Source organism: Eubalaena glacialis, chromosome X (assembly GCF_028564815.1).
Source record: "Eubalaena glacialis isolate mEubGla1 chromosome X, mEubGla1.1.hap2.+ XY, whole genome shotgun sequence".
Lineage (NCBI taxonomy): Eukaryota > Metazoa > Chordata > Mammalia > Artiodactyla > Balaenidae > Eubalaena > Eubalaena glacialis.
In genome coordinates, this window is record NC_083736.1 from 99,399,942 (window position 1) to 99,416,903 (window position 16,962).

The 16,962-nt window shown below is 49.4% G+C and overlaps 1 protein-coding gene across 1 annotated transcript in view; it reads left to right on the forward strand.

Moving 5' to 3' along the window:
- The window catches only part of FRMPD3 (FERM and PDZ domain containing 3), a 56,092-nt gene extending 51,917 nt beyond the window's left edge, over nt 1-4,175 (forward strand). The window contains exon 14 of the mRNA XM_061179090.1: nt 1,258-4,175. Within this exon, the coding sequence (XP_061035073.1) occupies nt 1,258-4,175 (2,918 nt within the window). The remainder of the gene's footprint in view (nt 1-1,257) is intronic.
- Nucleotides 4,176-16,962: the final 12,787 nt, after the last annotated feature.

The window sequence follows — 16,962 nt, forward strand, 5'->3', positions numbered from 1 at the left end:
CAGGCAAAGAACAGCCAGCATGCATATGACTGGAAGAAAAACAAAATGACCAACTAACCATCTAGGGACCTGGGATCAGGGAGCCAGGAGCCCTCACCACTCAGGGCTGAGGCCTTTATCCGCCTAAGAGCTTTGGCTCTCAGTCAGACGCATCCAAGTCCTGGCTTCTTCACCACTTTCAGTGTCACCTTTGCTTTGGCAAGGCACTTAACCCTCTCTGAGCCTCGCTTTTGTCATCTTAAATGGATTTGAGAACAATAGTCCTATCACGTAGGGTTGTTGTGAGGATTAAATGAGATCGTTCATGCAAAGTACATAAACACTTCCTAGCACATAGTAAGGACTCAGTAAGTGGTAGCCACTGTTATTATTATTATTATTCGGTGGGCAAACTATACAGCATGCATGCTACTTCCTGTTATAGACCCACATACATCCATCTCGTAGACAAACACGGATGTCAGACATGCACCCATAGTCACACATACATCCTTCCACACACACACGCCTTCAAACAAAGAGGTCAGTGATACAGTGACAGGAAGGAAATAGGGAGGAATAAGGCATATGAGAAAGCCTGTGAGGCGAGGGCAAGTGTGGACAGAGAGGATGAAGCAATTGGGGTCAGAGGGAGCCTCGCTGACCAGGGCGAGTACCTGCCTTTTCTGTATGTGAGCGCATCCTTGGTGTCGGGCAGCCCCCATGTGTTCGGCCCCCAGGCCTGGCATTTCTCTTTGCTCAGAGTCTGGAGCTCCAAGCACTGGCTGCTCCCAGGCTAGAGGCCCATGTGATAGCCAGAGAGAGGCCAAGCTCAGCTAAATGGCCTCAGCTGCAGGGACTGTAGGCAGGCCTGGCCAGATGAGGAGGGCCGGAGAGAGAGGGAGCTCTCTTTGCTGGCTCTCTTCAGGACAATTAACAAAAATTTCCTAGCTGTTGAATCTAAAAATAGTGATGATTAGCATGTTGTTTTGCCTGTGATTTGCATGTTAATTTGCCATCAAACTGCCCAGATCTTCTCTAGGCCTCTTTTGTTTCTCTTTCGGATTCCAGCCCTTCATCACCCCTCTCCCAGCTTGCCTTTCTTTGTCCCCTCCCCTCCCCTCCTCCCACCCTCAGCCCTGCAGGCCCCCCAGGCCTGACTGGTTTTTTCCAGCTTGAAACCCTGCTGACTAACCTTGACCCTCATAGACTCTCTACATATGGTTGGAAAGGACTTGACACGAGTAAATGCTGCAGACGCTATCCCTGTCCCTCCAGGTCTGATTGTGCTGGCCACAATCACCCCTGAATCGTCGCTGGACTCGGGCCATGAAACCAACTCTTCGGAGCTCACGGACATGTCGGAGATGATGTCAGCCATGAAGCAACACCAGAATACCACCTACTTCCTGGCCCAGCATCTCAACAAGGACAGCCTCCTGGCCCGCAAGGACCTGCCCTTCCGGATCCAGAGCTGTGCAGCCCAGGCCGTCCTCACGGCCCCTTACTCTCTCGGACGCCCGGATCCCAACCCGTCCCTCCAGCCAGCTGTCACAGGCCAGAGTCCTGGCGCCCCTGGTGCTCGGAGGAAGGTGCCCCCGTCAGAGGCCCAGCCACAGCGCGAGCGAACGTATGCCCTGGCTGTGCACCCAGCGCTGTCCCCTCAGCTGAGTGAGCAGAAGAATCTGAGCCTGCTATCCCCAGTTCCTGAGGACAAAGGGCCTGGCCACACTCGGGCGGGCCTAGAGATGTCACTGAGGGCGGCCACACCGTCCCTCAGTGAAGAGCAGGTCTCTGAGCTAAGGGAGAGCCTGCCCAAGGAGGTCAGGTTGAGCCCCAAGCTCATCCTGGACCCAAAGGGCAGTGTGACCCCAGCCATCATCTCGGCCACCCTACAGCAGGTGGTTCATACTAAGAGTCTATCTGCCCCTGGCGGGGCCTTGGGGAACCCCCCCAACAGTGGGGAGAGGTTAGAGGCCAGCATGGGGAGGTCAGAGGTCAGCATGGGAAGGCCAGAAGTTAGCGTGATGAGCGGCAGTGCCAATAAGAATCTCAAGTTCAAAATGAGTCCCAGTGCTCCAGAGGCTTCACGGAATTCGCAGCCGCAGCTGAGCCCAGAGGTCTCTTCCGGCTCCAGAGCACCCGCAGGCAGCCGAGCTGATAGCCTGCACCTCTCCTCACAAGAGGACAGGCTGCCTATTCAAAGTTTCCCTCCCAAAAGCTATCTTTCTCGAGCGAGTCGAGAGTCAGTGGGCAAGCCAGGTAGCGGGGAGGTGGCGGGCAAGGGCGGGCCTGAGGGTGCTAAGCCTTCCCTGCACAAGCAGGGCACTGTCTCCGGCCAGGGGGAGAAGGGGCAGCTGGAGAGCACCCCCCAAAGCAGCAAGCTTGAAGACACCAGCCTGGTCCCCCGAGCCGGCTACCCCATGGTTCTGCAGAGCCCCAGCTGCCCGCCGCGAGGCCAGAGCCCACTGAGGCCTCAGGCTGCCAGCCGGCAGGTGAGCACCATGCCCTCCAGAAAGATCGAAACGACCCTGGACGGAGCCCACTTGGCCTCCGAAGGCCCCACCAAGCCCAAATCGTCCCGGGGTCCTTTCCGGCTCCGCAACTTGTTCTCTGCCACCTTCCCAACCCGCCAGAAGAAGGAGACCGATGAGAGGCAGGCCCAGCTGCAGAAGGTAAAGCAGTATGAGCTGGAGTTCCTTGAGGAACTTCTCAAGCCACCAAGCCAGGGGGAGCTGTCGGGCACCGAGTACCTGCAACCCCCAGCTCCAGGCCGCTGCAGCTGCCAGCTCCGCAGCAGCCCCGTGCAGCAGGGGCCCGGCATGTCCCGAGAGCAGAGGCGCAGCTGTGATTGCAAGCGCATGTGCCGGGGGGCCCGGCCTCAGGCCCCCCAGACGCCGGTGCCCGGCCTCCGGGGCAGGGAGAGGGACAAGGTCCCCCCTACCCAGAGGCAGCCAGAGGCCGGCCCAGGCTTGAGCCTCGGCAGCCCCACCAGTGTCCGGCGCATCCGCTCCACCAGCCTGGAATCCCGAGAGTGCCGATCGGACCCTGAGAGCGGCGTTTCATGCCTGACCACATGTGCCTCGGGGGGCGAGTGTCTAGGAGCTCCCAACTACAGGAAACTGATGCGCCGCTACAGCATCAGTGAGCTGGACCAGGGCGACAGGGCCTCGCTGACCTCGGACGTCTACCCGCACCCACCACTGGGCATGCTGCCCAGGGAGGCCAAGGAGGTAGAGGCAGGCCTCCCCCTAGGCATGGGTCCCAAAAGCAAGTCCCTGGAATCCCCGACCCTGGGAGACCCCTCCTACGTCCACGTTGCCCCTGAGACCAAAGGCCCCAGACAGATGGCCGTGTTCTCACTGCCGGAAGAGGTGTACCGGAAGCCCGCGGAGCTGGACGAGGACAGCGAGAGCGGCAAGTGCTGCTCCATCCGCTACTGCTTCTACTACCGCAAGTGCGACATGGCGGATGACACCAGCGACGGCAAGGACGAGCTCTCCTACTCCATCCCCATGAAGATCCTGCCCGGCATGAAGCTGGACGAGCAGGTGGTGCCCGTGGTGAGCAGGACCCTGCAGGTGCTGGATGCCGCCACCTGCAGCAGCCCGGAGGCCTCCCGCACCCAGGAGATCGACCTGCGGGTGTCCACCTTCGAGGGGAGCCTGGCCAAGATCAACGCCCTGCGGGCCCATGCCTACGGCCTGCCTGACGGCTTCCTGGCCGCCCGGCTGGACACCAACGAGCTGCTGACGGTCCTGCGGCAGTGCGTGGCCAGCCCCGAGGCCCGCGCCCCCAAGCCCTACGTCTCCCAGATCTCTGAATACAAGCTCGAGCTGGCTCTCAAGTTCAAGGAGCTCCGGGCCTCCTGCCGCCGCGTGGCTAACGTGGACAAGAGCCCCACTCACATGCTGGCGGCCATCACGGGCAGCTTCCAGGTGCTGAGCAGCCTCATTGAGACCTTCGTGCGGCTGGTGTTCATCGTGCGCTCCGAGGCCCAGCGCCAAGAGCTGCTGGCCAAGGTGGAAGAGGTGGTGAGGAACTACACCTTCCTGCTGCGCGCAGCCGAGGAGTCCACCGCCCGGAGCCTCAAGCAGCAGCAGCAGGCAGCGGCCGCGGGGCACACACCGGGCTCCCCCACTTCAGCGACTGTTATGAGCACATTCACCCGCTCCTTAAAAACCCTTATTAAGTAGGCCATCTGCCCGGGCCTGCCCCCCTTCCCCAACCGTGGCCCCAGGTTTGAGCTTTGTGGTCTTTGCATCTTGTGGTGAGTATAGGTGTCTGCTGGGCCAGTCAGGGTCCCGGAGCCCTCAGTCTCCAGGGAGTGACAGCTCCCTGCGTTGAGGCTGTCCCTGAGGGCTCCCGGCAGCTGCCACCCTGGGTATCCTCACCCCTTCCCTGGCCTCTGGGCGTCACTGTGAGGGCCAAGCCCCCCCCCCACGTCACTACGCCCGCCGCAGAGCTGTATTGCCTCTCTTCTCTAGGGCTGAGACGTGACGTCAGGCCCACTTCCTGCTCCATCATGGGAGCCGGAGGGAGGTGGGCCTGAAGCAGGAGGCCCGTGGGCCTTGAGCTCCTCTTGGCTCCTGTGCCCCTCTGGGGAGCAGTGGCAGTAGCAGCAGGCCACAGCGCCGAGCGAGCGGAGAGGCTCGGGCACCCAGTCCAGACGTGCCTACCCACCCTGGGCTCAGGCTCACTCGGCAGGAGCCACCCCGGAGAGCCTGTGCCCGGGTAGTGGGTCTGCAGAAAACAGCCGCGCTCAGCTGTTTGTGGCCGGCCCAGCAGGCTGGCGGCCTTGGGGAGCGGTCGCCCCTGGGCCCAGTAGCTCCACACCAGCCATCCCCAAAGTGCCCTGCCCCTCGCTGACGGGCAGGGCGGCTCAGTCCACTAGGGAGCAAGCATCTGGGATCACCCCGCTCGTTCTGGGTAAGGTACCTGGTGAACACGTCTGCCCTGGGGAGACCCGGCGCAGGCCTCAGAGCCCACCTGGCCCGGCCCAGCGCAGGGGCTGTCGCTGCCGGCGTGCGGCTCCTCTCAACATCTCTCTACCAGACAGACTGTCCTTAGGAGTCCGACTTAGCTACAGATGGGGGGTGGGGGGTGGGGGGGAGGGGTCGGGGGGGTGTTGATGACTATATCTTAAACTTCTGGAAGCTAGCGTGATATGTTAATCCTGAGTATATGCTTTTGGCTGTGTATTGACCCTGTGGATTTATCTCTCTAAGAAAAGAAGCTGAGCGCCTTACCCGGTGCAGTCTGGCACCTCTCTCTCCCTCCCTCTCTCTCTCTTTCTCTCTCTCTCTCTCTCTCTATCTCTCTGTCTCTCTCTCTCTCTCTCTCTCCCCACTCCTCCGAGTCATCTGGAAGGGAATCCACACTGTTTAGCATCCTCCTTGACACATCTGCTGCCGTCACCGCCCCCACTACAACGTTCCTGGGAGTGAAGACACGGAGTCCCTACTAATTGCCCATTGTAGGGAACAAAGAAAGCCAATGTTTCTTCTGTATAGATTGCTTCTCATCCACCTCTCCATACCCCCCATTTCCCACAAGCTCGTGCCCTGTATCTGCCTCTCTTTCATCATTCCATGAGAGGCTCACGTGAAACCTCCCATTCTTATGTGAGTTTTATAAAGATGTACACTGTGCTTAACCCCCGCCCATCCTTGGTATCCCCGAGTGCGATAAAGGACTCCCTGAGTGGCGATTCCTCCCGGCAAGGATTAGGGGAGCTCCTTCTGCAAAAGCCAGCCCCCCTCTTCCTTGCCTCTCCTCCCACAGGACCAAGTTGTTTAATGGGCCAGAGATGCAGCCAGTGGGGAACCGTTGCCCCCCGCGACCACCGCAAGCCTGCGTGCTGACGTGGTCTGCCTCTTCTCCCAACTTCTTGATCCTGCCCCTTCACCACTCAGGCCCCACCTGTGTCATTCATTCCACCACCATCCTTCACCTCTCCCTCGGCCTCATGGAGAGAACACATTTTCTAATGTCTGTATATAGTATATATACTACATAAAATATATAAATTCTATATATATACTAATTTATGTCTTGTTTTTCAAACAAGAATGATTAAATCTATTCATCTTACTATCCCAATAAGTCTTTGCAGTGCCTCTGTGTGGGTGTCCTTGTGTCCTTGAATTGTTGGTTGCTGGGTGCTCCCCCGGGCCTCCGTGCCCATCTACCTGGGCCCCGGTTGTTGAGGAGAGATGAGGACCCTGCTTCTCCCGCCTCCCCTTTGCCCCTCTTAGAAGTCTCCTGTTGGTCACGGGAGTTGGATACTGTCTACTCCTTTCTCTTGACCTTGGGTCCTTTGGCTCACCTGGCCACCATGGCTGTGACCTCAGAGCTGATGGGGTGGGCTGGGCATATAAAAACAATGTGCTCCTCAGCACCGGACAGCCTGGGAATTGGGAGATAGGGATTCAGGTCAGCTCTCAAGTTGCTTTGGGAAATGGGGCCTCTCCATCTGAAACGTGCCCAGTCACCTCAGAACGTAGCTTGACTGCCTTGTAGCTCAGGCTAGCCAATCCCTTGCAATGGCCTCTGGCGATTTCTTGGGAGAGGGGTATTTCCATACAATAGAAGCAGCAGGAACCTAAGCAGAGCTGACTTCTCTGGCTTTTCAGAGAGTTACCTAATGGTGGGTGATGATTCTATTTCTCCTGTTCTAGGTCCTTCTGGTAATCACAGGTCCCCTCTAGCCTATGAGATGCCTTTGTGCCAACTAGAAAAAGATTCTCCCTGCTGCACCTACCCACCATGATGAATTAGAAAACAACAGCAACAAAAAAAACAGTCCTCCTCTGGGTGATGCTAGACCTGTGGGCACACGTCTTGGTAATTTCAGCCCCACTTACTTTGATGGCCGGTTGTACAAACTATACAACCATTTACAGTAGCCCTGATGAGTCACTTCCTTCCAAAGCTTGGACACAGATGCTTTTTCTCATGTTTGCAAAAGTCGTGGCTAAAGTGGTTTGGGAGAGAGCAGACAGCAGAAGCAAGAAGAGCTACAATTCTGCAGCCTGTGGAAGGAAAACCACATTCACAGAAAGATACACGAAAAGGCAGAGGACTTTGTACCAGATGAAGGAACAAGTAAAACCCCAGAAAAACAATTAAATGGGGCTTCCCTGGTGGCACAGTGGTTAAGAATCTGCCTGCCAGTGTAGGGGACACGGGTTTGATCCCTGGTCCGGGAAGATCCCACATGCCGCGGAGCAACTAAGACCGTGTGCCACAGCTACTGAGCCTGCGCTCTAGAGCCCGCAAGCCACAACTACTGAAGCCCACGTGCCTAAAGCCTGTGCTCCGAAACAAGAGAAGCCACCTCAATGAGAAACCCACGCACCACAACGAAGAGTAGCTCCTGCTCACCACAACTAGAGAAAGCCCGCACGCAGCAACAAAGACCCAATGCAGCCAAAAATAAACTAAAATACATACATTTATAAAAAAAATTTTTTTAAACAACTAAATGAAGTGGAGATTGGCAACCTTCCAGAAAAAGAATTCAGAATAATGATAGTGAAGATGATCCAGGACCTCAGAAAAAGAATGGAGGCAAAGATCGAGAAGATGCAAGAAATGTTTAACAAAGACCTAGAATAATTAAAGATCAAACACCTAGAAGAATTAAAGAACAAACAAACAGAGATGAACAATACAATAACTGAAATGAAAAATACACTTAGAAGGAATCAATAGCAGAATAACTGAAGCAGAAGAACGGATAAGTGACCTGGAAGACAGAATGGTGGAATTCACTGCCGCAGAACAGAATAAAGAAAAAAGAATGAAAAGAAATGAAGACAGCCTAAGAGACCTCTGGGACAACATTAAGCGCACCAACATTCGCATTATAGGGGTCCCAGAAGGAGAAGAGAGAGAGAAAGGACCCGAGAAAATATTTGAAGAGATTATAGTCGAAAAATTCCCTAACATGGGAAAGGAAATAGCCACCCAAGTCCAGGAAGCGCAGAGAGTCCCAGGCAGGATAAACCCAAGAAGAAAAATGCCAAGACACATAATAATCAAATTGACAAAAATTAAAGACAAAGAAAAATTGTTGAAAGCAACAAGGGAAAAATGACAACATACAAGGGAACTCCCATAAGGTTAACAGCTGATTTCTCAGCAGAAACTCTACAAGTCAGAAGGGAGTGGCATGATATACTTAAAGTGATGAAAGGGAAGGACGTACAACCAAGATTACTCTACCCGGCAAGGATCTCATCCAGATTCGACAGAGAAATCAAAAGCTTTACAGACAAGCAAAAGCTAAGAGAATTCAGCACCACCAAACCAGCTCTACAACAAATGCTAAAGGAACTTCTCTAAGTGGGAAACACAAGAGAAGAAAAGGACCTACAAAAACAAACCCATAACAATTAAGAAAATGGTAATAGGAACGTACATATTGATAATTACCTTAAACGTGAATGGATTAAATGCTCCAACCAAAAGACACAGGCTTGCTGAATGGATACAAAAACAAGACCCATATATATGCTGTCTACAAGAGACCCACTTCAGACCTAGGGACACATACAGACTGAAAGTGAGGGGATGGAAAAAGATATTCCATGCAAATGGAAATCAAAAGAAAGCTGGAGTAGCTATACTCATATCAGATAAAATAGACTTTAAAATAAAGAATGTTACAAGAGACAAGGAAGGACACTACATAATGATCAAGGGATCAATCCAAGAAGAAGATATAACAATTATGAATACATATGCACCCAACATAGGAGCACCTCAATACATAAGGCAACAGCTAACAGCTATAAAAGAGGAAATTGACAGTAAGACAGTAATAGTGGGGGACTTTAACACCTCACTTACACCAATGGACAGATCATCCAAACAGAAAATTAATAAGGAAACACAAGTGTTAAATGACACAATAGACCAGATAGATTTAATTGATATTTATAGGACATGCCATCTAAAAACAGCAGATTACACTTTCTTCTCAAGTGCACGTGGAACATTCTGCAGGATAGATCACACCTTGGGTCACAAATCAAGCCTTGGGAAATTTAAGAAAATTGAAATCATATCAAGCATCATTTCCAACCACAATGCTATGAGACTAGAAATCAATTACAGGGGAAAAAAATGTAAAAAACAAAAACATATGGAGGCTAAAAAATATGTTACTAAATAACCAAGAGATCACTGAAGAAGTCAAAGAGGAAATCAAAAATACCTAGAGACAAAGGACAGTGAAAACACGAAGATCCAAAACCTATGGGATGCAGCAAAAGCAGTTCTAAGAGGGAAGTTTATAGCAATAAAAGCCTACCTCAAGAAACAAGAAATATCTCAAATAAACAATCTAACCTTACACCTAAAGGAACTAGAGAACAAAGAACAAACAAAACCCAAAGTTAGTAGAAGGAAAGAAATCATAAAGATCAGAGCAAAAATAAATGAAATAGGAACAAAGAAAACAATAGCAAAGATCAATAAAACTAAAAGATGGTTCTTTGAGAAGATAAACAAAATTGATAAAACTTTAGCCAGACTCATCAAGAAAGAGGGAGAGGACTCAAATCAATAAAATTAGAAATGAAAAAGAAGTTACAACAGACACCACAGAAATACAAAACATCCTAAGAGACTACTACAAGCCACTCTATGCCAATAAAACGGACAACCTGGAAGATATAGACAAATTCTTAGAAAGGTATAAGCTTCCAAGACTGAACCAGGAAGAAATAGAAAATATGAACAAACCAATCACAAGTAATGAAATTGAAACTGTGATTAAAAATGTTCCAACAAACAAAAGTCCAGGACCAGATGTCTTCACAGGTGAATTCTATCAAACATTTGGAGAAGAGCTAACACCCATCCTTCTCAAACTCTTCCAAAAAATTGCAGAGGAAGGAACACCCCCAAACTCGTTCTATGAGGCCACCATCACCCTGATACCAAAACCAGATGAAGATACTACAAAAAAAGAAAATTACAGACCAATATCACTGATGAATATAGATGCAAAAATCCTCAACAAAATGCTAGCAAACAGAGTCCAACAACATATTAAAAGGCTCATACACCATGATCAAGTGGGATTGATCCCAGGGATGCAAGGATTCTTCAATATGCTCAAATCAATCAATGTGATACACTATATTAAACTGAAGAATAAAAACCATATGATCATCTCAATAGATGCAGAAAAAGCTTTTGACAAAATTCAACACCCACTTATGATAAAAACTCTCCAGAAAGTGGGCATAGAGGGAACCTCCCTCAACATAATAAAGGCCATATATGACAAACCCACAGCAAACATCATTCTCAATGGTGAAAAACTGAAAGCATTTCCTCTAAGATCAGGAACAAGACAAGGATGTCCACTCTCACCACTATTATTCAACATAGTTTTGGAAGTCCTAGCCACGGCCATCAGAGAAGTAAAAGAAATAAGAGGAATACAGATTGGAAAAGAAGAAGTAAAACTGTCACTGTTTGCAGATGACATGATACTATACATAGAGAATCCTAAAGATGCCACCAGAAAACTACTAGAGCTAATCAATGAATTTGGTAAAGTTGCAGGATACAAAATTAATGCACAGAAATCTGTTGCATTCCTATACACTAACAACGAAAGATCAGAAAGAGAAATTAAGGAAACAATCCCATTCACCACGGCAACAAAAAGTATAAAATACCTAGGAATAAACCTACCTAAGGAGGTAAAAGACCTGTACTCAGAAAACTATGACACTGATGAAAGAAATCAAAGATGACACAAACAGATGGAGAGATATACCATGTTCTTGGATTGGAAGAATCAATATTGTGAAAATGAATATAAAACCCAAAGCAATCTACAGATTCAATGTAATCCCTATCAAATTACCAGTGACATTTTTTACAGAACTAGAACAAAAAATCTTAAAATCTGTATGGAGACACAAAAGACCCCAAATAGCCAAAGCAATCTTGAGGGGAAAAACACGGAGCTGGAGGAATCAGACTCCCTGACTTCAGACTATACTACAAAGCTACAGTAATCAAGACACTATGGTACTGGCACAGAAACAGAAATATAGATCAATGGAACAGGATAGAAAGCCCAGAGGTAAACCCACGCACCTATAGTCAACTAATCTATGACAAAGGAGCCAAGGATATACAATGGAGAAAAGACAGTCTCTTCAATAAGTGGTGCTGGGGAAACTGGACAGCTACATGTAAAAGAATGAAATTAGAATACTCCCTAACACCATACACAAGAATAGACTCAAAATGGATTAGAGACCTAAATGTAAGACCGGACACTATAAAACTCTTAGAGGAAAACATAGGAAGAACACTCTTTGACATAAATCACAGCAAGATCTTTTTTGATCCACTTCCTAGAGTAATGGAAATAAAAACAAAAATAAACAAATGGGACCTAATGAAACTTAAAACTTTTGCAAAGCAAAGGAAACTACAAACAAGATGAAAAGACAACCCTCAGAATGGGAGAAAATATTTGCAAAAGAATCAGTGGACAAAGGATTAATCTCCAATATATATAAACAGCGCATGCAGCTCAATATTAAAAAAACAAACAACCCAATCAAACAATGGGCAGAAGACCTAAATAGACATTTCTCCAAAGAAGACATACAGATGACTAACAAACACATGAAAAGATGCTCAACATCACTATTATTAGAGAAATGCAAATCAAAACTACAATGAGGTATCACCTCACACCAGTTAGAATGGGCATCATCAGAAAATCTGCAAACAACTAGTGCTGGAGAGGGTGTGGAGAAAAGGGAACCCTCTTGCACTGTTGGTGGGAATGTAAATTGATACAGCAACTATGGAGAACAGTATGAAGTTTCCTTAAAAAACTGAAAATTGGGCTTTCCTGGTGGCGCAGTGGTTGAGAATCTGCCTGCCAATGCAGGGGATGCGAGTTCGAGCCCTGGTCTGGGAAGATCCCACATGCCGCGGAGCAACTAGGCCCGTGAGCCACAACTACTGAGCCTGCGTGTCTGGAGCCTGTGCTCTGCAAAAAGAGAGGCCGCGACAGTGAGAGGCCCGTGCACCGCGATGAAGAGTGGCCCCCCACTTGCCACAACTAGAGGAAGCTCTCGCACAGAAACAAAGACCCAACACAGCCAAAAATAAATAAATAATTAATTAATTTAAAAAAAAAAAAACTGAAAATAGAATTACCATATGACCCAGCAATCCCACTACTGGGCATATACCCTGAGAAAACCATAATTCAAAAAGAGTCATGTACCACAATGTTCATTGCAGCTCTATTTACAATAGCCAGGACATGGAAGCAACCTAAGTGTCCGTCGACAGACAAATGGGTAAAGAAGATGTGGTACATATATACAATGGTATATTACTCAGCCATAAAAAGGAACGAAATTGGGTCATTTGTAGAGACGTGGATGGATCTAGAGACTGTCATACAGAGTGAAGTAAGTCAGAATGAGAGGAAAAAAATATCGTATATTAATGCATATATGTGGAATCTCTAAAAATGGTACAGATGAACCGGTTTGTAGGGCAGAAATAGAGACACAGATGTAGAGAACAAACGTATGGACACCAAGGGGGGAAGGGGGATGGTGGTGGTGGGATGAATTGGGAGATTGGGATTGACATATATATACTAATATGTATAAAATAGATAACTAATAAGAACCTGCTATATAAAAAAATGAATAAAATTCAAAAATTCAAAAAATTAAAATATTAAAAATTAATGAATGAATAAATAAATAAATTTAAAAATAAATATAGTGGTTTGGAAGTTAAGCATGGAGGAGGAGCCGGAGACAACACAGTCAGACTGGGAGCTGCCCATCAGGGATGCTGCCTGCCAGGGATACTGTCCCACAGCATCACGTTGGGACTCAGGAAGTTGGTGCCAGTGTAAAGTGAGGCCTGCCACCACTCAAAACGACCTGACTGGACAGTCCAGAATCTTGGGCTCCTGAACTACACTGGTGACTCCTTATAGTCAGAAAGCATTCTTATTCGGTTCTATACTCTGGGTACCCACCCACCCGGCACATAGTAGTTCTTCAATAAGTATTTGTTGAATGCATGAGTGTTGAATGAGATGACTGCCGTGAGTGAGTCCTCCCAGACCTCTGTACCTCGTGAAAAGGGTCCTCTCTCCTCAGGGAATGACTAATCCAGGTCAGTGCAGTTGGACGAGGCCAGGCAGCCCGGCATCCTCCTATCAAAGATGAGGAGTCAGGTCCATCACCCAGCGTCCCACGGACTCAGCTGAGTTTCACCAACTACTTTCCAAAAGCTTCGCCAACTCCCCTGAGGTGATCGATGGGCTCCTTTCCTGTGGTCCCAGGGCCTTTCTCTGCAGAGCTGGGAGCCCTGAGTGGGGGCTGGCAGGGACATCTTCCCACCAGCATCTTGCTCACCAGCTTTGGCCTGAGCCGGAGCCTGAAGCTGATGCTCTCCAGCCATCCCGTACCTGACACAAGTCCCCAGAGCCTGACTCCTGCCTTTCCAACTTCAGTCCATTCAAGGAAAATGGGTTCATGCTATTGGTGTGGGCCCAGGATGCCTGTGGTGCTGGAACAGTCACATTTTTTCCAAGCTGTTGTTAAGGCACTGCGGATAATAGGCAATTTCATCAACAATGATTTGAAAGGACCTGCCTCAGCCAGAGCTTTACTGCCAAGGGGGCGGGGAAGGATCAGCTGCCAGCACTGGGAAGAAGCATGAATTTAGCATAATGTCTTAGGATCAAATTCCTCCAAACAGCCACTAGGATGGCAGTAATAGCTCCACCCCATGCCCCATCCTGTAGGCTGGAAGCCAGAGTGTGGGTGTGTGTCTGGAGCAAGGAGGAGGTCCTCCATGGAGTGGGAGGAAATGGCCTCTGAGGGTTCAGTCTCGGGCCCGGGCAAAATGTCCTGGATTCCAGATTCCAGGCGAGTCTCTTGGTTTCAATGCCCTGACCTGCTGGAGGCCACCGTTAGGTGGAAATTATGGAGGCCTGCCTTCTCACAAGTACAGAACGGCTTGTTTCACTTTGGGTTTCTAGCAACTGCTTCCCACTCATGACCACACGCCCACACATCAAGTGCTGCCCACGCTCCCAGCATCACGGGGACATCCTCTGGCACCCTCACTGACGTTTCCAGCTGCAGGTTCTGGACCTACCACTTAGCAAGGTGCTCAGTTTGAGCTTCCCTGCCCTCCTGTCTGTGATGTCCGTCCTTCTGCATGTTGACTCCTCATTCCTATGTTCACTGCTTTGGCTGAAAGGAATATGCAGCTGTAGTAGGTTGGGAACCTTCCACAACACAGAAAACTTGACTGCTGCCCTTAAATGTGCACAAACAACTGTGTACGAGCGCTTACCCTATGCCAGGCACTGTGTTAAGTACTTTACATGCACAATCTCATTTTTTAAAATTTATTTTATTTATTTTTATTTTTGGCTGTGTTGGGTCTTTGTTGCTGTGTGTGGGTTTTCTTTAGTTGCAGTGAGCAGGGGCTACTCTTTGTTGTGGAGCGCGGGCTTTTCACTGCAGTGGCTTCTCGTTGCGGAGCACGGGCTCTAGGCACGTGGGCTTCAGTAGTTGTGGCACACGGGCTCAGTAATTGTGGCTTGCGGGCTCTAGAGTGCAGGCTCAGTCGTTGTGGTGCACGGGCTTAGTTGCTCCGCAGCATGTGGGATCTTCCCGGACCAGGGCTCAAACCTGTGTCCCCTGCGTTGGCAGGTGGATTCTTAACCATTGCGCCACCAGGGAAGCCAGCCCCTCAATCTCATTTTTTAAAAACTTTTATTTCTTCTTTTTTTTTGGCCGAGCCGAGAAGCTTGCAGGATCTTAGTTCCCCGACCAGGGATTTAACCTGTGCCCTCAGCAATAAAAACAAGAGTCCTAACCACTGGATTGCCAGGGAATTCCCCACGATCTCATTTAATCTCCTTAACAATCCTTTGAGAGAGATACTATGAGCATATCCACTTTTCTTAGGAGAAAGCTGAAGCCTAGAGAGGTTAAATCACTATCCTGAGGTCACACAGCGGGTAAGCGGTAAGCCAGTTGGTTTCCAAGCCCAGCCCAAGCTTTCACCTGCTACCCTGCAGTACTCAGCCCAGCACCACCTCTGAAGCCCTTCCCCTGAAAACAGAGGCATGGATGCAGCCACACTCATCAGAGGATAACCTGTAACAGTTGCTCAGGGTACAGGCAGCGTGTGGGTAACCAGACATTGGTAACATAGGGGTGTGAGGTGTGGGATACTGCAAGCCCACCTGACCCTCTTCGCCAGGCGGCCCTAGTGCCACATGCCTCTCGGAACCAGGGGGTGGAGTGGTATCTGTGCATGAAAATTTGTGGGTAGAGCAGCTGTGTCCAAAAAAGGCACCATCAAAATGAGGGGACCCCCCTGTGTTCCTCAAATTGGGGTCTGAGCTCCCAAGGCTGTGACCCATACTCCTTATGCATTTGCATTTTTCTCAAAGATTTTGGAGGCAAATATCACACAAATGATATTTTCAATGTTTTTATGTAAAAATATGGAGAGGAATGCAGAAGTTGCACACCCTGTAAAGAAAACATATCATTTCAAAGACACTTGAGACCTGTGCCTGATACTTCTGGCTTCATTCCCATGTCCACCTTCCCAGCGTCCAGATTCACTCTCCTCTACCCCAGAGATGCTTTGGTGGAAATGCTGGGCACACTCAGGGTCCATCAGATGGACTAACTAGTGGTGTGGGCTCCAAGGGGAAGACATCTAGGACTGGCCTATTTCCATGGATCTGGGCACAGGTGGGGGTCAGGCACTTCTTTGGGGATGAGAGACCTGGCATGACAGGGTGCCAGGAAGGAGATGGGGCAGCGTTATCAAAGCCTCCTTCTCAGTTGCAGTGTTACCTCTTATACACTTTAGCACAGGGTCAGCTCCAGGCACAGACTGAGGGGAGCCAGATTCCGTGCCAGCCGAGATTTCCGCATCTGTAATGAGCAAGCAAAGCAGGGAGGCCATGTGGGCTAAGGTGAGCGGTTCCCCCTAGAGTCAGGGCTTGGTTCTATCTTCAGCCCAGCCGCTGACTTGCCATATGATGGGATACAAGTCATTTCGCCTGTTTGGGTCTCTTCTCTAAAATGAAGATGACTGAGTCTTCAGCCTCCCTCTGAGGCTCGGAGGATTAATGAGGTGGTGCTGAATAAAACATCTATAAAAATCCCAAATCTTAGCCGTATGAGCTTAACAAGTACAAACCGAACTGCCCCGTTTGTAGCTGGTCCACAGAAACTAATTAAGCTTGCACCAAGAGCCTAGCACTAGAAAACTGGGTGTCTGTTTCCTTCAAGTATCCATTATTTTCCGTCAAAACCACCTTCCCCTAAAAAAGGCATATATGAGGCCTCCTCCCTCTTGGGCCTTTCTTTTGAAATTGGGAAGCCCACCTGCTACCTCAGTAGAGACCCACGTCCTGGGGTGGACACAGTCAGGCAGACCCAAGGCTCTTCTTGGCCTTTAGCCAATATCCCAGCTTGTTTCTCTGACACCCTCCTCTCCTCTCTTCATTCTCATCCTCTTCGCTAGAAGCAGCTATAATTCAAGGAGGCTTGAACTTCTCGTTTTTCCCCATCATTTAGGCTTAGCTCACAGGAAACGGCTTTCAACTCCAAACTCTTAGCCAGCTTCCCGGTGACAGCTTCGAGTTCTAGCTACTGTGCCCAGTGTTTAGTTCCCGTACATCCCACTCCACTCCCACCCTAGCGGTTTGCCAACTTATGGCAGCATGCCAAGGGCAGCAGGAGAAACGATTTTTGAAGACCCATGGTTGGGGGCAGGGGTAGTTTAGTTCTCAGATCATGGCAAGATGGCTTAGAAGGCAAAGCTGGCTTCGATTCCCACCACCTGGTTCCTTCCCTACCCCTTGTTCTCGCCAGGATGTCCTGGGCCCTCAAGCATTCTTCTGGCTTCTCAATGCCC